Source organism: Ciconia boyciana, chromosome 7, assembly GCF_034638445.1.
Source record: "Ciconia boyciana chromosome 7, ASM3463844v1, whole genome shotgun sequence".
Taxonomy (NCBI): Eukaryota; Metazoa; Chordata; class Aves; order Ciconiiformes; family Ciconiidae; genus Ciconia; species Ciconia boyciana.
The window spans coordinates 24343290-24366545 of NC_132940.1; the positions used below are offsets into that span (position 1 = coordinate 24343290).

The window sequence follows — 23256 nt, forward strand, 5'->3', positions numbered from 1 at the left end:
GAGCTGATGTCGCAGTCGTGCCCCTCACTGAGGCAGCTGGAGATGGAGCTGGGCTGTCCTGGTACACTCCTGCCCCTCGGCATCCCTGACCTCTGGGCTGCACAGCCAGGATACTGGTGGCTGGTGCGAGGTGTTGACCTTTCCCATGCCACTGCAAGAAGCAGAGTCTGTTGGAAAGCAGTCCTACAGTCAACTGGCAAGTCATTAAACAGTATTTTTGCTCAAAAATGGTTGAACAGCTAGACAGGCTGGGATAAGGAAATGTAATTTTTCAGATTTCAAATGGCAGCAGTTAATTGCATTACTTTATCCGAGGTGTTTCTCTATCACATCTTCCGTAAGACAAGTCTGTGATGGGTAGGACTGATTGATAGGGAACATAATATGCTGTAATTTATTACTTCCCAGAGTGGTACAGTGGAAAAGAGCATACTTAGAGCTTCTCTTATCAACTTACTCTGTAATAGATTGAAATGTATTAGGATAAAAGGAATCCCTGTCCTTAAACTTTACCTTCAGGCATCCCAACAGGCAATTGTAGAAAGTCTGTTTTTTCCACTATAAAAAATTTACATTCAGTCTCTCCTCATGAGAAACTTCCCCACCTAATGCTTACCAAAAGTCAAATATTTTTTAGGGTGTATTCATTCGACAATGTTTATGAGTTACAGTTGTCTCATCCTGGCATGTGCACCCAGGCTTAACCTCGGTAGAGCGTTAACGGCACAGATAAAGAATTGGAAGCACAACATCCATGTAGGCAAACAGCATTGAAATGCTGAGCACCACTACACAGCCCAGGCTGCCCTGTTCTTACTAACAGGGTTGCCTGAGCTAGCCCCCCTCATGTGCCAGTGACTCCTCCTTGTTACAGTGGAAGTGTGCAGAGGTTCAAAGTGGAACCTCATATTGCAGCAGTCTTAACCACAGCTCTACAGTGAAAGAAGCCTCTTCATCTCCAGATTTGAATTACTTTACAATCAATTTAGTAAGCAAGTTTGGCTCAGTTCAAGGGAGTTGCTTGCATGCTACACATCTGATGCTTTAACTGAAAGTATTACATATGTTATCATAAGCCTTTCTTGCACTTAGAGATGCTCTTGTTTTATTTCAGGTAGAAGATTCTCATTCAGACTTGGGAGGTACTCTGTGTCTTTTGGGACAGTAACTGAGGCCATGAAGTATTTTTGCAGACTGGTTTTATCCCCGGTTCCCATTGCTCTGAGTCTCCCACCTGAGGCAGCAGCGCCCGAGAGGCAGCAGCAGGGATCATGCAGGCGTTACACCCCTGCCCTCTGCATGGGACAGATGAGCAGCCGCTTGCCTTCCCTCGCCCTGCCATCCAGCCAGTTGGGATTGCCCAAATTTCAACATGCTGTGATGAAATAAGTTTTGAAAATGACAGGTTGTTAGGAGTCAGTGCAACCACATACCATACCTAAACTGTAAATTTGCAGATAACAGTCTTAGTACAAATTATTTTAGGAAATTATTGTATATTTTTCAGAGCTGTGCAGTTATTTTTTATTGTGGATATATGTAATAAAGAAAATTACATGACAGTCTCCAGCACAGAACTGAACAAATTACCAGTTTATCACAAAGTTTGCAACCCTTCCTCAAAGATACTGTATGGTTTTTGGATTGAATTACTTATATAGGTGCAGTATCCTAATGTGGATTTGATGAGTGTCTTCGTTCTCTTTCAAAGCACTATGTGCTATAATCTGAATGTGCAGAGACATCACACAATTCATTGTGAATACTAATAAGACATCCTTTCACTGTATAATAAAATTCAACATTTAAATTTGTTTCTATAACAATTCCATATTATGTAGGTATACACTGTGATTCATTAAAAATATTTATTTTGTCATCCTGACAAATACAAATGAAGGGAAAACAATGTAGCCCACCTTTTAAGACAAATGAGGTGAAATTGGATTTCACTTACAATTGTCATTTTTGTTTATGTTCCTTTGCATTCTTCCTTTAAGTGGTTCGCATACACGCAAGGGTCCTCTGAGCCTGGGAATTCTGTAACAAAAAATGATCAAATACAACAGAAATGAGTGCAGATTCTGTGGCAATAGTAAGACAGATTTTTTCCATATATTAAAAGCAGTGTTTCTGTATAACATCAGCAATTCTAATTGTGGTGTTTGACATTCAGTGTTAATCCACTGGCTCTAAAGCTTATTAAAAATGGCAGTAGACACATTGGTAATACAGGAGCAGGTCAGAAATTGTCAAAAACAATACTGACATTAAGAATCAAAAGTAAAATTACAGTTATTGTAGAAATACAATTTTGCATGAAATCCACGGGCACAGAATCAATAACACCCTGGAGTGGGATGAACAGTGCCTACAGACGCAGACAGTCCCAGAAGCACAGCTGAGACATCCCCAACAAGAAAAGAATTTCTTCTCTTTAGTCCCTTTTATTTGTTGTCTGGCTGTGCAGTTTCTTTTCTCTATGGCATTAGCCACAGAATTAATACAAAGACAAAAAAATTCTCTTTGAAAAAAGGCCTGTGGGGCAAAGGAAAAGGGTCTATTCCTGGCTTAGCCACCACTTGTCTGAGCACTCATTACTTCACCTCTCTGTCTGATCTCCCCCAGCCGTAACTGTGTGGGCAGCTGAACATACCTGCTTGTAAGTCATTTGGAGATTTACAGCTAAAACGTAATATGCAAAACATTACATAAACATGCAATATTACATAAACATGGATTGATAAAGTTTTCTTGTAGCTTTAAGTGACACAGATTTGCTATCCTTATCCATAGCAAGTGCGCTACACTACTACATCCTGTTACATGGGTAGCCTATTGAAACTGGTGTGACAGTATGAGAAATAAGGGACTGTCATAGCTGGGGAAGGCAACCTGCCTTGGCTTAGCAAAGCTTTCTGCTTTCAGTGATAAAGTAAAAGATGGTTCAGATTTGGAGAATTAACTGTTTATTGAATTGCACTCAGTGTTTGGCTCATTGTGATGATTTGTAGAACATCAACTTATTATTTTGGTAATACTGTCATGAATAGACACATTACGTGGTGTAGCCTGTATAGGTATTTGATTAGACCATCTCTTCTAAGAAGATTACCTTCTTTTGGAAGAAATAAAGAGAAATTTGAGATACTTTTTTTCTAACTATGTTTTGTATCACTTTCAACAAAAGTTATTTAACTATTGCTACTACTTAGGAATCCTCTCTAGCACTCTTAAAAGTCTCCCACAGAGGAAGCAGGAATCACCCCAGGAAAACTATTAAAGCTGACAGTGGTTTGTCACAAGCAACCATTAATGAATACCATGGAGGGTTTGGTATCCTTCTGCTCATTGTCTTGCCATAATTCATACTCAATATCCCACAGATTATGCAGAATGACTGTCTGTTGTAGCTGCACATTTAGGCAAGCAGGTAGCATCTTTTAAGTTGGTGGAAATTATAAGCGGGAAATAAATGGTAAGGTTGGTTTCCTGCGGGTGAATACTTAAACAAGGACTGTCTTTACAAAGCCAGTTAGGTTTGGGGTTTGGTTTTGTTATTTCCCCTTTTAACTTCCTAGTACAGGAGTTATGTGTTTCAGTGCATGAAAATAGTTTTGTATAAACTTTGTGTCAATCAGAATAGCTTGATGCAGTGCATTTTGGTATCTCAATCTTCATCATGACAGTTTGCCAGTGTTCAGAGTAAAATGTAAAACCTACAATCACAATGATATAACATAACATACCTTCCGTCAAACTCAGCTGTACTTCCCAGGTATAGCATATTCTACAGTTCCAGTTTTAGGAAAGAATAAAATTTTCAGATGAAGCAAAGAAAACATCTGAAGCATGCTCGCACATATGCGTACCTATAGAGGAAAAAAAATACTGCCTGTAGAAAAAATGGAATTCTTCATACCTGAATTTAGATTGTAGAGATTGCAACAGAAATACCCTCAGTGCAGACACCAGTAGCATTTGCAGGTGCTATGTTTACATCTGTAGAAAAGGAAATAATCTGAATTTGTTGTCCTAAATCCTGCTGCCCTTTATAAGAATAAACTCGTAACAATGCCTTGGGGTGATGTATGTAGTGAAAGCCATTTTGTTGGGACAGAACTGCTCGTGCCCAAGTCCAATACACATTTACGCCCCCAGAATAGTCTTTTACAGCATAAATAACACTTGCACATACAAGTAGCTATTTGTATATGTAAATGAGCTTTTAACAGATAAGCACGAGTATGACAGCACAGGCATAATTTAGCTCTTTGTTCACAATTTAGGGTGCATTTTCATGTTGCCCTTAAGCCAGTCAATCTATCTGCACCGCTTCGCTTCTGTCCCCAGCTGTTGCATCCCTTCTGGCAGTATCAGCACTCATCTGGCCAAGCAGTATATCAGATCAGAGACTTGATTCAGTGGAAGACTAAGACCGGGGAAAAAAGTACTTGTTTTCCAGACACATCAGCCCTCTCATCCAGCTCACCACATAGCAGCATAATTGCTAGGCACAAAGGGGGGATCTCCCAAGTTTGCAGGAAATTTGTTCTTAGAGAGAAGCTGCCAGCTCGGAGGCTGTCAGCTCCCCAGCAGGCGTGCAGGGGAGGCGAGCGGGGAGAGGGCTGAGCAAGCAGCACACTGCTAGACTGCAGGCCGATGCTTGCTTGAGGCAGGGCTGAGCCCACAGCAAAGGTGCAGCTCTGAAGGAAAAGAGATTTTCCAGTGGATCCACTGGAAGTTGCTGGACTGGAAAGAAAAGGGCACAATGGGATTTCTTAATTTTTTTTTCCAATTTTTTCAAGGCCCCCCTCCAAACCCAGAAGAATTAAATTTGTGGTATTTTAAAGAGTAGCCTCATTCTAATTTAGTGTAAAATTAGCTTTAGTGTCTGGAAGCCCTTGGTCTGTTTTGCTATGCTATGCGGAAAAGATAGCTAGCAAGCAAGCAAGCTGCTGCGAGGCCCCAGCAGGACGGGAACCCTCTGTGCGTGTCTGCATACCTGCAAGCCTTACACACACCCTTATACATGTGGCCTTCAAACCACCCATTTGAAACTATGTAATACAGTTCTGCAACCATAATTTGAGCTTCACTGAATCTGAAAACTCCCACATTATTAAGCATTAATTATAAAGCATATTACCTATCATGTTGTTCAGTCAACCAAGCCTACATGTATCTTGTGCTATTGTATGAACCACATGCATAAGTGCTGAAGTTGTTTTTACATACTCCTAGTGGGACATTAGCATTTCTGACTTCCACTACCTAGTTTGAACCTGCACAGAAGCCAGTAATACAGAGGTTAAGTGGATGTAATTTTTAAGTTTTTTCTCCATATTATTTGCGTTATAGTAACTGCCTGTACTAGTGTGGACTTTTCTTATTACTCTATACTTAAATACAGTAGGAATAGACAAAAAAGCTTTTCTGGTTTGGGAATAGTTTGTTGTTTTGCACTGTACATTTTTGTATGTGCTTATGTAAAATACTTTTGAAGTTTAAATCAAATACAGCAGTCTTCAGTTCCACTCTAAATATTTGGACACTGTAGAACAGCCATGTGCCATTAAAAAGCTATGACAGTCTGCTTTGGTGGACAGTCAGATAATTCTTGAAGTTATGTTAACGAGCTACATAGTGTTTTACAAACCTTCCGGATTGAAAAAAATACCATGGCTAGGAGAAAAAAAGAATAGGGGGTTTTGTGCATCTTTCTTAATAAGTAAATAATACATGCAACATTATAATTAAGCTATTTGAGTGGCAATTTGATGACGGACAGTTTTAGTCCAGATGTATTATGGACAGAAGATTTTTAAACTGCAGTGTAAGCCCATCCTGCTATACCCAAAATCTTACCGTAATAGGATATGACTAACTAGTAACAGCTTGGTGAAAAACTGTTTTCACTGTAACTCCCTTTGAAATATAAACACAACAATCATGACAATTCTGTCCTTTAACAGAGACATTCAGACCCATCTAGTTTTCATTTTAAAGTCATTGAAAAATGAATGTACAGTTTTGTAATAACATCAGAATTTTTAATTGTGTTTCTACACTGCTCATTTCTAACGTCACACAAGAGTTAGTATGTGCATGACTGTGACTGTTTTTAGGGCTGTGATGAATGGTCTGCATAAAGAGCTGTCCAAGTAAGATGCATTTACTGAAATTAGCACAGGATATGGTTGCAGTGAACACTATTGTGGCTCATCAGTTAAACACCACATCAGTGCTCTCTTCTGCTCGCTTCACTTGATTTCCACAGAAATCAGGTTGAAATTCTTGGCCTGTACCTGAAGGTACTCAATTGCCAGGACTCACGACATCAATACTTTGCATGAGCCTCCCAGATATTACTCAAGAGCTGTCCACCAGGAAGACAAGGAAGCCCTTACTGCAGGAGTAGGAGCCACAGGGGCAGAAGGTGGAGCTTCCTTGAGAATCAGTTAGAAAGCTAAGCGCAACCTTTTGCAGAAGCCACAGCCATCATGTCCCACCTGCCTCCACCACTGTTGCAAGGCACATTTCTTCAGTTTGCCTGCGGGCCATAAAAACATAGGACTAGTTACATTTACTTATTCAATTGTGTTATCTACTGGAAGAGATCCTACCACTCACACACATCTTACCCATTGTAGGGTAAGAGGAAGGGAGGAAGCACCAGCCAAGCATGGCTCATGGTGATCACCCTGCCCTGCATGGGAGGGTTTGGTGGTCCACCCTCAGCAGCGTGGTGCAGGAGCCCACCCAGACGGCAATGTTCCAGTTTCCTCACACCGTGAGCCTTCCTGAAATTTTTCCCAACACAAAATTTCCATACTCCCATGAGTTGATATCCCATGATCTGATTTCATACTCAGCTAATATAAATCTGCTCCACTGCTGCCTAGGGCAAGCTGCAGAGCTTTGCATTTCTGTTATGCCTATCTCCTCACTCATTGCATATCTCTCAGCAAGGGCCAGGGAGCAGCAGGAGCGGTCACCCAGCAGAGGGGCACACGTGTGAGCAGTGGACCACTCCAGCACCAGCCGTGCCCTCACCGATGGGCGCCATCCCACACGGCCTGGGCGCAGCCAGGAGGCACAGACAGGCCATCAGCAGTCCCGGGCACCTCAAGCGGACAAAGCAGGGTCATCAGCAAGCCCAGCAGGAGACAGGGCTGCAACACACACCTGAGGCCCACCCTGGAGAAAGAGCCAGAGTAAAGCCCCGGCCTGAGCTTAAATAGCGCCCGGGGCTGGGGGCCCAGCTGGGGCTGGTCAGGGTCATTAAGGCCTGCTGGGGCCCTCCCTGCTCTCACAACACGTTTCTCAGACTTTTTGCTTTCCACAGAGTTCCTTTGGGGACCAGAAATCTGAACACAGTAATTTACAACCACAAAAAAAAAAAGAAGCAAGAAAAAAGATTTCTTTTTAGTCTTTCCAGCACCATGATTCCCCCTGTCGCCACCAAGGTGATTTGATTTCTCAGTTTTTTGATGCTCGCATTCCCTCTGTGATTGCCGCGATAACTGAGACTGTCTGTCTGTGATAAGGGACCAACTTGCCTTTGCGCTGGCTTTCCCTTGCCCAGGGATGACACCTTGCAACTGCAAGTGTTTGCGACATCTCCTTTTTTCTACCCCCCCCCCCCCAATGGCTCCCGTTCTAAATTCATGGGTAGTCCAAAATAATCAGAAAGTGAGCAATATGAGGTCTGTATCAGACCACAAAATGTAAGTTAGAGACACGTGAGATGATTGTTGTTATTGACAGTAGAAGCTATTCCCAGCTGAGGAGAGGTCCTGTATCATCTCCCACACGAATTCCTTGCCGGAGCTCCTGCAGGGTGATGGGACGACTGGAAAAGCAGCTCGGACAAAAATGCACCAACGCGAGCTGAGCCCGACGCTGGAGATCGATACCCTCTGCTGCTCTCATGGTTGGGCTGGCTTCCCCAGGACAAGTGCCATTGTGCTGAGAGAAAGGGATGCTGCATCCTCTGGATTTCAGTTTCTCAAACCGAAATATGCGTCTGGTGTATAAAGAAGCCCAGATTTTCTTGGAACATTTGCCGTATTTTTCAGCCAGAGCTCAGCACGATGGGGTCCCAGCGTTATGCACCTCATGACATTGCGAAAGCTATAAATAGGAAAGTGATTATATTGCCAGATACCTGCTGATACAGGAGGAAAACACCAATATTGAGCTTCTGAAATAACAAAACCACACTTGGGTCAGTGCCAATAGATCTGCCTTAAGGTACTGTTAATGCCAGAATGATCAAGTGGCCAAAATAACATCAGCAAGGTTGCCAAGCCTTGGAAGCATAAAATTACCATCTAGGAATAAGTAGGCCTTTCCCCACCAAAAGTGGGTAGAGATATTTCAGAGGAAACAAAACTCCATTTGCCTCATAAAGTAAATTGAAAAGCATTTCCAAAAAGTAATTAAAGAGAGAGAATGTTCTGCTAGGAATTAAGTGCCTTTGCCAAATGCACCAATGCATTTGGTGCTGCAAATATTAAAATGTTTTCCTATTATACATTTTCAGTTCATAGTATTGGAGAGAGGCATGATCTAATAATCTGAGAGCTACCCTGAGTGCCAAGAATGCCATCACGTGATCTACCAAAAGGCTTTGGAAGAAACAGTACAATATAATCAGGGATTACAGAGTTCATCATGCAAAAGCAATTCTCTCTAATTCTGCATCTATATGTAAATTTGGGACAGGATCCCATACCTCATGGAGGTGTCATGAAGATTAATTAGCTAGGTCTGTGTTCCACAAGGCAAAGTGCCAGATCTTTAGAGGCTTAAATATCTTTTTAAAATCTGAATTTTAAGGGCCTGCTTGCACCACGTTTGTTGCAGGATCAGGGCCATAATCTGCAATGTACTTTTAAGCTTAAAAGTGCACAAAGTTGTTAAGCATTATTATTTATTTTTGGCCAGTCAGATTCTCCCTGATTTAATCTTTTTAAGTCTCCCCAGAAATTATTGATTTAAACATGCTTTTATTTTCTTTTTGCTGGTTTTGGAGAATGTATATTGTTCGGCCTGCAGCTCAGAGTTCAAAGTGCTTGTCTGGCCATCCAGATGCCTCTCACTTGGGAGCTCCGTGAAAGAGCATCGAATCTGCCACTGAGATTTTAGCACTTTTTCTTTCTTAACTTAAATCACTTTAACATAAAATGCTGTCACTGCAGTGATGAAAGGCTATTGATGGTAAAATGTTCTTGTCTACAGCCATCCCTGTCTTCATCACAACAATAATTCTGCAGGCATTGACTGAGATGCTCTCAAACCAGCTAATGGATGTAGTGGGTTGGATAACATCAATTATCATGCGACAGATTCGGCGCCTTGCCAATCCTCCACCACACTGACTGTTTGCCCTCAGTAGGACAATGCCTAATAAGTAGTATCTCCCAATTAATGGTTTCATAATCTGGCTCTGTCATGGCAAACAAGTAATTCCTGGTTAGAAACCACATGCAAAATGTAAGCATTAGGGCAATTGCTGCTGTTAGCTGTTACTGTCTAATTAGTCATCTACAATGTACAGCACAGTACCAAGCGAACTACTTGTAATGATCTCTTGGAAAGGAAAACAGAAATACTCTATTCTTTCCAAAAGTGTGACTTGAATGCAGTAATTTACTGCACAACCTCACTCCAAACATGAGTCAGGCTGTATTTATTTCTTGTCTTGTGCATCTGAGCTAACTACCTTGAGGCAGCAGTATAAAAATCGGTTGCTGTGACTTGCTTCTTGAAAATTTATTTTGCTCCTTCTTAAAATCTTGGCCTGCTTGACCTCAGCAGCCTTCACCAGTTTGAAAATAAAAGTTATAATCCTCTGTAGGGATTTAGCCAGGTGTCTATTACAGCATGTAATCTGTGATACAGCTTCCAATATTCACGCTGCAGAAAGGTTAAGCCCCTCCTGTCTTTGTTCCTGAGTAAAAAAGTCCATGAGGTGTTAGCGTGGACAGGAAGCAGATTGAAAGAAGCAACATCTTCAATCAAGCCCTAAGCCTGTGCGGATGCCACTGAGGAGCAGTCCTGATGAGAGACGGGCGGCTTCGCCTGAGCGGCAGTGCTCGGACTTTAACCCTCCAACAGCAGCTGCAGCACCGCTGCCGGCTCCTCTGCTGATGCTCAGAGGTCATACTACTGCTAGACCTCTGTTTTTAACCAAAATCCTCACTCTAGGGTCACCATCCTGTCCATCACTGAGTTGTTCCTGAAGATGCATTTGGTAAGACACGCTCCTGCCCAGCGGGAGCAAGGCCAGCCCCAGTGCCCCGTCCCAGGCAGGGACACTTGCAGAGCACCTCAGGCACCACTGTAAAAGTTCAAGCTGGCTGGCCCAAACAGACATCACTGTGTGCTAAAACAAACTAAATCCAGCTAATTGAGGGGAAACCCTACTGGGACCAGACAGCCATAGTCAGCAGCTTCTCAGGTAACTGCTTTTTCCAGCTGGGGCTGAGCGTGATCAAACTGTGTGATGCAGCCACGTGCCCTCACCATGCCTGCAAAACGGGTACCTCTTCCTAAACCAAAACTTTTAGACTATGTCAGTAATTTTGGTAATATTTTGAATTCCATGAGCAGCCTAACACAAAATAAATAGCAACTTAATTTGTCTGCCTGCAAGGAGCTATTTAATATCAATCTCCAATTACTGTCCAGGAAAATAGTGTGTTTCTTTTAGACGGTTGTGGTGTTGGGAAAGCCTCAGCTACCTTTTATGCTAATTGGCAGTAAAGTGTTTAGAAGTATTTATTAGTGTTTAATTATTTAGAAATCTCCTAATGGCTTAAGTATCGTTTTGAAAAGCTATAAATATTTTCTACCTTGTCCAGCTGAAGAGCTGCTGCTTGGATGGCTTAAATGAAGATCTATTTACGGCTGCCTGCTGGTCACAAAATTACTTACAGCTGCTAATGCTCTGGTCCTTTAGATGTCCCCAACACAGAATGAGCTTAGTTTCCACAAACTGGGGAAAGTTTCTCTTTGTTGTATTCATTTTACTGAGATAGAGGTCTTAAAGAGGATTATCACAGAGATCAAGACATTAAAATATGTAACTAATCCCAGTTAAACTAATTGTTTTCATACTAACGTGTACTAAGGGACATTCATGTGTAAGACCCCTTTACACTATTTTGGTAATGTAAGATTAATTAGAAGCAGTTTAAAGCCAAGTTGCTGGTAGAGAAAATGGGAATCTGACTCCAAGCCTCTGAAGTAATAATCACGTTAAATATTTCAAAATTACATCAGTGACTGCCATGTCAGTAGGCAGAGGGGAACTTACCTAAACTCATCATTTCTCTCCCCCTCCCTGTGTTAGAATTCAGGACATTTATTTTATCAGCTTATATCGGCTTAGATTTTTTTTCTCCTAATTTCCTCTCTAGAATACTGAACTCCACACAGGTTATTTTGGTGTCATCAAATAATTCACCTCTTAAAAGAGAATTGCATGCTATAAAATTATCCTGGTTTCAGCTGGGATAGAGTTAATTTTCTTCCTAGTAGCTGGTATAGTGCCTGTGTTTGGGATTTACTATGAGAATAATGCTGATAACACGCTGAGTTGTTGCTAGGTAGTACTTAGACTAGTCAAGGACTTTGCAGCTTCCCATGCTCTGCCAGGTGCACAAGAAGCTGGAGGGGGCACAGCCAGGACAGCTGACCCCAGCTGGCCAAAGGGCTATTCCATGCCATATGATACCATGCTCAGTACATAAACTGGGGGGAGTTGGCCAAGGGGCAGCGATTGCTGCTCGGGGACTGGCTGGGCATCGGTCGTGGGTGGTGAGTGGTTGCATCACTTGGGTTTTTTTGGTTTTTTCCCTGGGTTTTGTTCCTCTCTCTCTCTCTCATTATTTTCCTTTTCATTACAATTTACTATTATTATTATTATTGTTATTATTATCATAATTATTATATTTCAATTATTAAAGTGTTCTTATCTCAACCCGTGAGTTCTCTTACTTGTGCTCTTCAGATTCTCTCCCCATCCCTCTGGGGGGGGGAGGGTGAGTGAGTGGCTATGTGGTGCTTAGTTGCCGACTGGGGTTAAACCACGACAAAAATTAAAAGAATAATTCCATTTATTGGGAGGATATGCCTGAAGCTTTTTATTAGGATTCTCATTTGCAGTGATGTCCTTACCCCAGGGTTTCAGTGGTGTGTTGTGCCACTGACATGACCACTGGCAAGAGTTTCAGGTGCAGGATAGCACTGTGATTCTGACCCATTTCTCACTATACTCTGCCATTAATTGGAATAGCCTCATCTTTCCCAAAAACCTTTGTGCGCACAGAGATGTAGACTACCATTCAGTAGCAAGCTAGGGCTGATTTTTAGCATTCACTGCACCATTCTTTTTAGGTATCTTATTGCTACCAGCTCTCATGATCTTGCTGCGTTCACACTAGCTTGTGTTTTGTTAGAGCCCCGGCTCCCAGCATTCTCTGATTACATTGGCACCTCAGCTTTTGCTAAAAAGGAAAAGGTGAAAGAAAAAGGGAGCAAAAGAAATCAACTCTTATATACAGAAAGAAACAATATGTCCCACACAATCTGGGTTACCCGCTGGAAGTCATAAAACATGCCTCCTCCAGCATCCAGGGACTAGCGGATTAGAGGGGCTTTAGTTTTTAACATGAAGAATCACCACAGACTCAGTGGTTGCTTGTGGAGCAGGAAACCAAAGCCATCCCTCAGCAGTGCTTAATGCACCTGTCTGGTTACCCAGGAGCATTTATTTGCTGGGTTTCGATACCCATGACCTCCCAGTGAAGCTGCTTTTACCAAAGCAATCACGGCAGCATATACATTATAGGTACACAGGCAGCTTCATGGTGACAGGCGCAGAAGTGACCAGATTTTTCTCGTAAACCTCAGAAAGGTGTAATTTACGCAACTCTGAGCATTTTCTGCAAAATTGATATTTACATATAGTCAAAGGGTCTGGAACCTTACAGATTTCACAGCATGTATATTTTACCTAAGGAAAAGAAAAGGCCTAAGTTAGCAAATCCTGGCATTTCTGTCTGATATATTAAATGGAGCTTCAATAACAAAAAAATTGCTGTTTTCTCTATTCTGCTTGAAACTTATTTCTGATTTTCACTGTTTTATTCAAAAGGAAGGCATAGAAATAGCAACCGTGAGCTTGAAATCAGAGCTGTAACAAGGACTTATTATAGACATGTTTCAGAGAGTCTTTTCAGTTACAGCTGCATGCTTTGAAGCTGTCAGTGTAACAAGCAGTGTGCTGCTTTTCAAATAACTCTTTTTGTTGTCTTGTAGTTTTTTTCCTAACTTCGAGTTCCAGTGAATTGTTGTCAGTTTTAGCATCCAGCTGTATTAATGGGAGAGAGAGAGAAAGAAAATAGTATTTCCCTGCCCAGGTAAGAGAAAGTTGCCAGTGGGGAGGTCAGAGTGAGTGCAGAAGTCCTTTTGCTTGTGTTTTGTGGGAGTATGTCAAGGAGCAGAGCAGTGGCCAAGGTGGAAACTCATGTTTGAAACCCGTTTGCCACACTGGATGGCATTGAATTGCTTCATTGCCCTGAGGCTTTGAGATGGAGAGAAGCATAACTGTAATTAAAAGAAAAGGTTGATTATCATACCAGGGCTTGTTCTGTTTTCACGGTAGGTGAGGGGAACTCTAATTAATGACAGTAACGGCTACACTTATGCCTCTGTCGAGCACTGCTAGGTATAGGCACGTGCATCTTTTTCCCCAGCAGTGCTGACCATCAGTGAAAAGAGGCATGGCTTCTTTCACAAGCCGTATGTAAGGCGGAGGGAAGGATACAGAGCAGCGGTTGCTCTCTGGAACAAACGCAGAATGAACAAGTAGCAAAATATTAATGTACTGTTGAAAGCCGAAATTAGATAGACGTGATTCAGTGCAGCCTACGGGGTCTGATATCTTGGCAACTGCTGCAAGATATCCCCAATCTGCAGACAAAATAGCCTTTGTGAAGAAGCAGAAGATTGTAGTGTGCAAGTTAATGCATCAAAAGGCCAGGAAGAGAATAATTCACTTTCACCTTGCTACAGAGGACAAGCAGCAGTAAAAGCTGTGCACTATTGGCAAGCTTTTTTTGTTGCTGTTTTTAACTCAACCCCCAGTTCAGAGCTCCAGCCACCTCGGCAGCGTTCCAGCTGGAGCTGCTGACATCTCCCACCTAATCAAGTGCTGGATTATCTTGTCCTGATAAATTGGAGCTGGTGCCTCGTGAAAAGTCTTTCCTGAAGTACTTCACTACCCTGTAATAAGATGGCAGATGTCAGAATCAAGCCCCAGAGCTGGCAGAGCACTGTTTTTCTAATGGCTTTTGGTGGCGAGTTTAAATGTTTTAAGGCAAGCCAGTGCTAAGCTGGGAACACAGTTAAGCATGATAAATTTCATGCCCGGGTGAAAGGAAACTTGTAGGTGTACTGGGTACTGGTTCATAGTGAGTACATATGGGCTGCACGGCTGACCTCAAAACACTTGCCCTAAAAATTACTTCTTTTGTGAACAGAGCTCTTGAGGAACGTACTTGTTTTAAAAAGAAATTCTCTTTGGCTGCTGCATCTTTCCAGGAAGAGTCGGAGTTACCAAGCTATTAGAGACTTGCCTACTGTCCTTGGTGTTTTGTGACTCAGTCACTGGTCCGAGTCATTCAGGGTAAATAAACTCTTTTCTTTCTCTAAAACATACTAAGAAAAATGCTTATGTTACAGAAGCATGGGTGCTGTATATGTGTGTGTTTGTACATTTAGTTCAACAGGTAAAATAGCCAGGATAAATCTCATTAAAATAAAGGTATTCCTTGCGAGCATTTGTGTTTTCTTTCTTGATTTCACTCCTGGAGAAAAAACAGCAGTTCTCACGTGCCAGACAAGAAACATCTCTATGTGTCACAGTCACCTATACCACTGCTTTGCTCTTTTCCAGGGGAATCCCTACATGTGCAATAATGAATGTGATGCGAGTACCCAAGAACTGGCTCATCCTCCGGAACTGATGTTCGATCTCGAAGGAAGACATCCCTCCACATTTTGGCAGTCCACGACTTGGAAGGATTATCCAAAGCCTCTTCATGTTAATATTACACTCTCCTGGAACAAAACCATTGAGCTGACAGATAACATAGTTATCACTTTTGAATCTGGCCGTCCAGACCAAATGATCCTGGAGAAATCGCTCGACTATGGACGAACATGGCAGCCCTACCAATACTATGCCACGGACTGCTTAGATGCTTTCCACATGGATCCAAAATCAGTGAGGGATTTATCGCAGCACACAGTACTAGAAATCATTTGCACAGAGGAATACTCTACTGGGTACATGACAAATAGTAAAATAATCCACTTTGAAATCAAAGATAGATTTGCTTTTTTTGCTGGACCTCGGCTTCATAACATGGCTTCTCTTTATGGCCAGCTTGACACAACCAAGAAGTTAAGAGATTTCTTTACCATCACGGATCTGAGGATAAGACTGCTTAGGCCAGGAACTGGAGAAATATACGTAGATGAGCAACACCTGGCACGCTACTTTTATGCAATTTCAGACATAAGGGTATACGGAAGGTAAGATAATATATACCTTTAGAAACAGGCATGTGTGTTTGGTTTTAGAGGTTATTCAAAACCGTTTATGTCCCCAAACATGACGACATTTTCTGCCGAGACATGTTCTTTGGAAATCTGGCTCAGCTGAAGTCTGTTTCTGGTCATACTAGAAGTTTCTGACTCAGCAGCACAAAGTCCCGGGTGTTCGCTGTCACTAGCCTGGGATCTTAAGCCCTAGGTCTCACGAGCAGGATGATATTAACAGTTTCTTACATTGGCCCAGGAATTCACCCTGGCATTAAGACATTTTCTGCTTTTTTACAGTTGGAGCCTCATCTGATGGCAGTTAACTAAAAAGAGAGATTCTGTTTTATCATTTGACTTTTTCAGGCCTTTAATGTAAGCTGTGATTGATACAGCAGCCCTTGCACAGACCCTTCCCACTAGGTCCAAGTATGAACTGCCTGTGAACAAGGAAGGCAGCAGAGATTAGAGTCCATTCCTTGTACTTTAATTAGCTATGAAATGCAGTGAAGCTGAAGTAAAATGGAGAAGAACAACAGTGTTTTGGAGAGACTGATTTGAATATAACAAAGATGATTACTCAGCTGGGTTCAAGACAAATACTCCCTCTGGGCCAAGCAGTGGCTGATATCAGGTGCCATAGTCCCAAAAATAATAACTGTGCAATGACATTCCTATCAGGAAATTTTCTTCCCAACTCAAACTAGCAATTGACTGATGACCTCAAGCAGGAGGGTGATACCCTTTGCATGTGTCTTGGATGCCAATTGGGTCAGAAGAAATAAATGGGACCTTCTCTATTAGCAAATCACTCACCTCTCTAATGTACCTTTTCCTTCTCCTCTGTTTCTTCTATAGAGAGTTCAAATCTTCCTTTTTAAAAACCTTTTTTTCTTTAAGAGATGCTAAGAATCAAAACGAACAGAAAAGCTGATGTGTCTTGGAAGGCCAGGCCATTTTTTGCAGACACAGGACTGAGTGAAAAATAATAGAGACAGTGATTATATAAAACACTGGTGACTATATTTTTATTACTCCTGTAGTGAGTTTGCCATTTTCTACCTCTTTTATACAAGCCTTTCATGTTCATAAGCATTTCCATATTGCAAAAATCGATATATAAAATCAAAATAGAATCAAATTACTGTGATGTAATCTATTGAAAAATATTCCTCCAGCTTTATAGAATCATAGAAGCATTAAGGTTGGAAAAGACCTCTAAGATCATCTAGTCCAACCATCAACCCAACACCTCTATGCCTACTAAACCATGTCCCAAAGTGCCACACCTACACATTTTTTTAACTCCTCCAGGGATGGTGACTCCACCACCTCTCTGGGCAGCCTGTTCCAATGCTTGACCACCCTTGCAGTAAAGAAATTTTTCCTAATATCCAATCTAAACCTCTCCTGATGCAACTTGAGGCCATTTCCTCTCATCCTATTGCTAGTTACTTGGGAGAAGAGACCAACACCCACCTCTCTACAACCTCCTTTCAGGTAGTTGTAGAGAGCAATAAGGTCTCCCCTGGGCCTCCTTTTCTCCAGACTAAACAACCCCAGTTCCCTCAGCCGCTCCTCATAGGACTTGTGCTCCAAACCCTTCACCAGCTTCGTTGCCCTTCTCTGGACACGTTCCAGCACCTCAATGTCCTTCTTGTAGTGAGGGGCCCAAAACTGAACACAGTATTCGAGGTGCGGCCTCACCAGTGCCGAGTACAGGGGGACCACCACTTCCCTACTCTTGCTGGCCACACTATTCCTGATACAAGCCAGGATGCTGGTGGCTTTTTTGACCACCTGGGCACACTGCCGGCTCATGTTCAGTCGGCTGTCAGCCAGCACCCCCAGGTCCTTCTCTGCCGGGCAGCTTTCCAGCCACTCTTCCCCAAGCCTGTAGCGTTGCATGGGGTTGTTGTGACCCAAGTGCAGGACCCAGCACTTGGCCATGTTGAACCTCATACAGCTGGCCTCGGCCCATCGATCCAGCCTGTCCAGGTCCCTCTGCAGAGCCTTCCTTCCCCTCAAGCAGATCGACACTCCCACACAACTTGGTGTCATCTGCAAACTTACTGAGGGTGCATGCAATCCCCTCATCCAGATCATTGATAAAGATATTAAACGGAACTGAGCCCTGGGGAACACTGCTTGTGACTGGCCGCCAACTGGATTTAACTCCGTTCACCACAACTCTCTGGGCTCGGCCATCCAGCCAGTTTTTTACCCAGTGAAGGGTACACCTGCCTAAGCCATGAGCAGCCAGCTTCTCTAGGAGAATGCTGAGTCCTTTATATAATGCTTAGTCCTTTATATAATGCGCTTCTCTAGGAGAATGCTATATCCTTTATATAATGCATATATAAAGGAAGAATTGATGCCACATACAGATTTGAATGCATAAGCGCTTTTGCAGTGCTGATACATTTTTATATGACATCAGAATACATTTCTTGGGACCGTAGATTTAGCATGTAGTTACAATCTTCTGTGTCCACACCAAATACATACGCATACATACAGACTCACTACTTGAACATGTGAAAGTGTAAGATAAATGTTGCTGTTTTAAGAATACTTATTGTAGCTCTCATTAGTTAGATTGTAAATTATTTTTCAGAAGCCTCTTGAGAGGGCTAAGTGGATCATGGACAGCTTAAGATACTGTTTGAAATAGTTTAGTAACATTAGCCTCAGTATATAAAAAAAATAACACGTATGTTCTATTTAATGTGTATCCTTTCTCCATTGGGCCCCACATAGGTTAGCTCTACAGAGGAATCATATCAAAGCTCAGGATTTGAAGATCTTTATGCTTTAAGGAAAAGCTGCTCCCCTTCTGAAAACCCATTTGGAGCTTAGTCTGACTTCAATTAGACTATCAGTACTTTATCAAAGAAAGCATCTGAAGGATTAAAAAAGAGTGCATTGCATGCAAATTAGAAACAGAAACCTTCCGAGCACATCTGGGCCACGGCAATCTTGTGAAAAATTATCTGTAAAAATGAAGCGTGACTGTACCAAGAACTTATCTGATGCTGATGCTTGTTGTCTAAATGCTGCAGTAATTGGACACATTGCTTTAAAAGAAATATCTGATGTGTAATAGTGTCTCACTAGATTAGATTCATGTGAATTCTTATCATTCTTCTGCTAATGAGAAGAACAGCTCTTTAGGGATTTGGTGGCCTTTCCTTCAATATGTGGTGAGCCCTCCTTGTTAAAGAATTTATGGGCTTGCTTACTGCTAAGTAGCTGTGGGGCTGCAGTATGCAGCCCCCGATTATTTAGTCGCACCAAAGGTAACTTGCAATAGGTCTGCTGTCATGCCATTTTAGGTATTTTTGGTCTCCTACCAGAAACCTTATGGGGCCCTGGTGAAGACACTCCAAACTAGCATTACGGTCATGTGCCCTGGCATGCCCTGAGCATGGGAACCTGATGGAGGGGAGCAAGGGTTACCAGGGGTTTTGTGCCACTGTTTCTGATTCAGCCGAGCTTTCCAGCTGTTGCAGTTAATTTAGGATGTTAACTGGAAATTAAGTTACAACTTTTTTTTTTTGTACCATTTTTCATATTCTGGGCTTTGAGACCTAGATCTTTATATACATTTAGTAAAGCTAGACTAGACTGTTCCATGAGGACAGGTTACAAAGGGACATTACCAAGGAGCTTGACCTGTGGTGGATGAGTGATGCTAGCAGACACATTTTAAAGCTAGTCCTTTTACTGAAAAGGTAACCCGTAGGTTAAATATAGTTAAAATCACCAAAGCTCATAACGGCATATTTCTAAAGGTAGCATAAAATGTAATTTGTTTCACGCTGTATTTTAAGGATCAATGACAGTGAAAAGCATCTATCTTAAAGCTGCCATATTTAATATACAAGATGCTGAAGTGGTTAATACTTCACAATGAATTATAGATAGGAGATTTGCCCACTTAATATAGGGTTTGTTTTGACATTGCTTTGCATTTTGGTGTGAAATAGGACTGATGTAGGTTCCATTAGAGATGAAAGCCTGTGTGCTCTCCATGAATGCATTACCTCCTCTATTACCACCTGTTTATTCGTCTTCAATTTACCTCTTCCATTGTGTATTTATTAAGATGATGAAGAAAAGGAAACGTGGCTGTTAGCAATTTCAGCAATACCATTGTGCACACATTATTCAAGAAACCTAATAATCCACGTGAACTAATTCTGACTTACTGATAGTCTGCTTCACTAAATCAGGGTGATTTTTTTCTAGTGAATAATGGACGATGTAGTGTGCCAGTACCTTAATTAAAGAGAGCCTCTCTTAGTCTTGATCTCATTTTAATTTACAGGGTAATACTACAATAATATCACTAATGGAAGGTACATTAAAGGGCATCAAGTAGCATTAACTGTATTAAATTATGGCACTTGTGTTAATTAACTGCTGAAGCAAGATGGTCCTAACGGCTAGAAAGGTCGACTAATGCATAAATAAAGTCTTCTGGGATGGGAAACTAAGAAAGAGCAGACATTTTTCCCCTCGTCTGGCCTTGCTGCAGAGAATCAGAGGGTGTCCTGCATGTAACCTCGGGAAGGTTTCTCTCGCTTTGCTGCCTGCAGAGGTGGCCTGGACTGTCTGTGAGCTCTGCCTGTCTTCGATTCCACATGAAGGACAGTCCTGGCAGCAACCTGTGAGGCACAGCTCCCTTTTAAAACTTTTTTTTTTTTAGGAGAAGGTCACTAAAATGCTGATAATAATTCCTTTGAAGTCAAGCAAAAGGTTCCTAGCAGATTTTGGATCAGGCTGCTAAAGGTTTAACCATGTTCATTCCAAAGTATTTTTGATCAAGTGTTATATTGTCAGTGATGTGTACATTTACACACTGTAAATTAACTGTAATTCGGGATGCTAGTAAAAAAACATTGCCCCAGTGGGTGACAGAATGACTAGCTGGCTGAAACAAAGGATCTTATTGCTTTTGGGTGATTAGGTTTTGATCTAAGAGCCACCAGTTTCCTTCTGACACCAGAATATCCAGCCTCTGTACAATGTTATTAAGCCCTTTGGAATTTATTTCTATACTCTTCTCACCTTGAAGCTTCTGTATTTAAGCCCCAGGGTTTTCTGACCTGTCTCAGCTACGGTTGCAGTTCCAACAGCAACAGAAACCGCTAACTCGCAGTACGCAACTGAGAAGTATCCTCAGTTTTACCAGTTTCTTGCTCTCACGTTCTCTCTTCTAAATTTAAATCCATCTCAGAATCTGAATAAATTACTCTGAAGGAAAGCCTGTTTGCTGCTTGGGGCATTGGGGCTTTTTTGTCTTTTTAGTCAGCCTGCCCCTCCTGCCAGCTGTGACCCTGAACCCCTCAGTATTGCTGTGGTGGATTTGGGGTAGGTGCGTGCCCCTCCTCTTAAAAAGAGCTCATCTGCCCCGCTGAGTCGGGCGTTTGCACTGCAGCCTGCAGCGGACGCTCACACCGCAACGGCTGCGTTGTACCAGGTTTCATCCTCTGGCTTATTCTACAGATCCATTCTAGGGATGGATTAAGTGGATTAAATCTGTATGTTGCTCTGGCATACACTTGACAACGCTGTAATAATATCCCTCTGTAATTTACCCAAAAGCAGAACTTTGCCCTAGGGAAGTGATAATATATAGAAGTGCTTTAGTTTTATTTATAATAGAAAATGTTTTCATTAATGTTCAGCTCGGAACCAGACCATCAGTATGAAGATATGTATGCTTCAAGCTTTTAAGGAGACAGCTGAATACCATTCTTGTTTCTAGTATTTATTTACCATACTTGAATACTCTTTGTTTTACGAGAACACTTGCATAAGCAGCTTGCTCTCCTTTGAGATTTTCACTAGTATTTGGAGGGAATCTAGCAGTTTCTCCAATTAAATTATGAACTCATTAGAGAACAGGAAAGAAAAAAGAAATGTATGTATTTAAGAGGATGTCAATTTATCTTTTACTCCCAAGTGCAATTAGCTTTTTTAATATGTCACTAAGGAAAATAGTCTTTCATTTTCTGTAAACAAATCTAGGATCATCAGCAATTGAAATAATTAAATGGTCACTGTGTTTATTCACACATGAGCAGTCTCCAATGGCTTACTCAGCACAGGTGTCCTGGGTGGGTTTTACTCCTGCCCATGTTCAAATAACACTGGTTTCCACCCTCCATCCTGGTGACACAAGTCCTGTCCGTCAGCTCAGAGTGGTCTGTCTTGTAGTGACTGGAAGGGGAGCAGAACATTGGAGTCTGGATGGCTGACTAGGTCTCTAATTCTGCTGTACACTTTTGAAACTAGGGGTTTAGATCACCAGGTTTCACTCACCACCTTTGCTCATTAGCATTTGATCATCTTTTCTTGGCTCGTTTTGCAAGATGTCAAGTATTTCCGTACTGATCTCCCCCAGCTGTCTTTCAAGGAAGCTCAGTATCATGCAGGATCAGGCTATTTGAGGAGAGGCACCAAGCCTTTTTGTAGTATTATTCATTTTGTCATTGAACATTAAAGGAGTAGAGATGAAACTCCTGATGAAAGAAATGAGAATTTTTCTTTCTGTATTACTTTGTATGCTGAAAAGCTATCCAAAGAGCCTTTCTGAATAAATTCAGTGATTCCAATATCTTGCAGAAACTTTGTTTCCTTTTAGCTTTTAATTTCAAAAGCGTTCAATTTAATGCAAACACTGAAATAAGCTTAAGGATCTCCTGGATCACATATACAAATGATTCCTGGCACAGGGATGTCCTTCAGGTTGAAGTTAAAGTTGGAGTGGTACAACATATTATCATCTTAAAAGTTTAAAAATTTCCAACAGGAACTACCAACTTGTAGGGTTTTTTTTTTTCTTTTGTTTTTTTTTTTTAATTTAACATTCTGATCCCTTCCACAAGTACCAGCGTGGTGAGATCACCTGCCGTTAGTTTTGTCCATCTCAGTACCTAATTACACGTGCTTAGGATCTGATTTTTCCTGGATTCTCCTCACGTGTGAAGTGCCTCAGAAGGTGGTAGTTGAACCCAGAATATCCACATGCTTTCTCTTGATACAGGTGATGTTTCTCTCTCTCTGTTAATCTTTTTTGTTAGTTGTAATAAATGAGCCATCATTCAGCTGTGATTTAGGGAAATATTTGAAACTAAGAGAGTTAACTTTGCTGCCTTTCCTCTTATTTCCCTCTAGTACAGTGCCATAGTAAATGCTGTGTATCACTCCCTATATGTTATGAGAAGTTAAAAGACCAGACTTGATACTAGTTTCAGATGCCATCCTGTAGGTCAGGATTAATTTCAGTGAAGTTACCCATATTAAACGGATGAGTTTCAAATGCGTTCACATAGGAGGAGTGAGGGAAAACAAGTTATGGAGGGAAGGGGGGACAGAAGGAAGGAAAGAAAGAAAGGAGGGAGGACAGAGGTAAGGAGGCTGTCTCAGTTTCTGTTTAAAATAAATGAGAAAAAACCCCCACACCTCTCACTCTTTTCATCCTCTCTCATCTTCATATAATAAGGCTGATGTAAAGCAGGACAGTTCTGCTAAGTCCTGTGATACAGTCACATGGAGACACCTATTGAGAAAACTGGAAAGTGAATTAGTAAAGGTCAAGGTCTAATAGTCTCATTACGTGGGGGCTGT

At 41.7% G+C, this 23256-nt stretch overlaps 1 protein-coding gene across 4 annotated transcripts in view; it reads left to right on the forward strand.

Annotated features, from left to right (window-relative positions):
• The window catches only part of NTNG1 (netrin G1), a 160607-nt gene that overhangs the window by 52372 nt on the left and 84979 nt on the right, over positions 1–23256 (forward strand). For all 4 annotated transcript variants that reach the window (XM_072868144.1, XM_072868141.1, XM_072868142.1 and 1 more), the window contains one exon: positions 14972–15612. In XM_072868144.1, coding sequence (XP_072724245.1) covers positions 14972–15612 — 641 coding nt within the window. The remainder of the gene's footprint in view (positions 1–14971; positions 15613–23256) is intronic.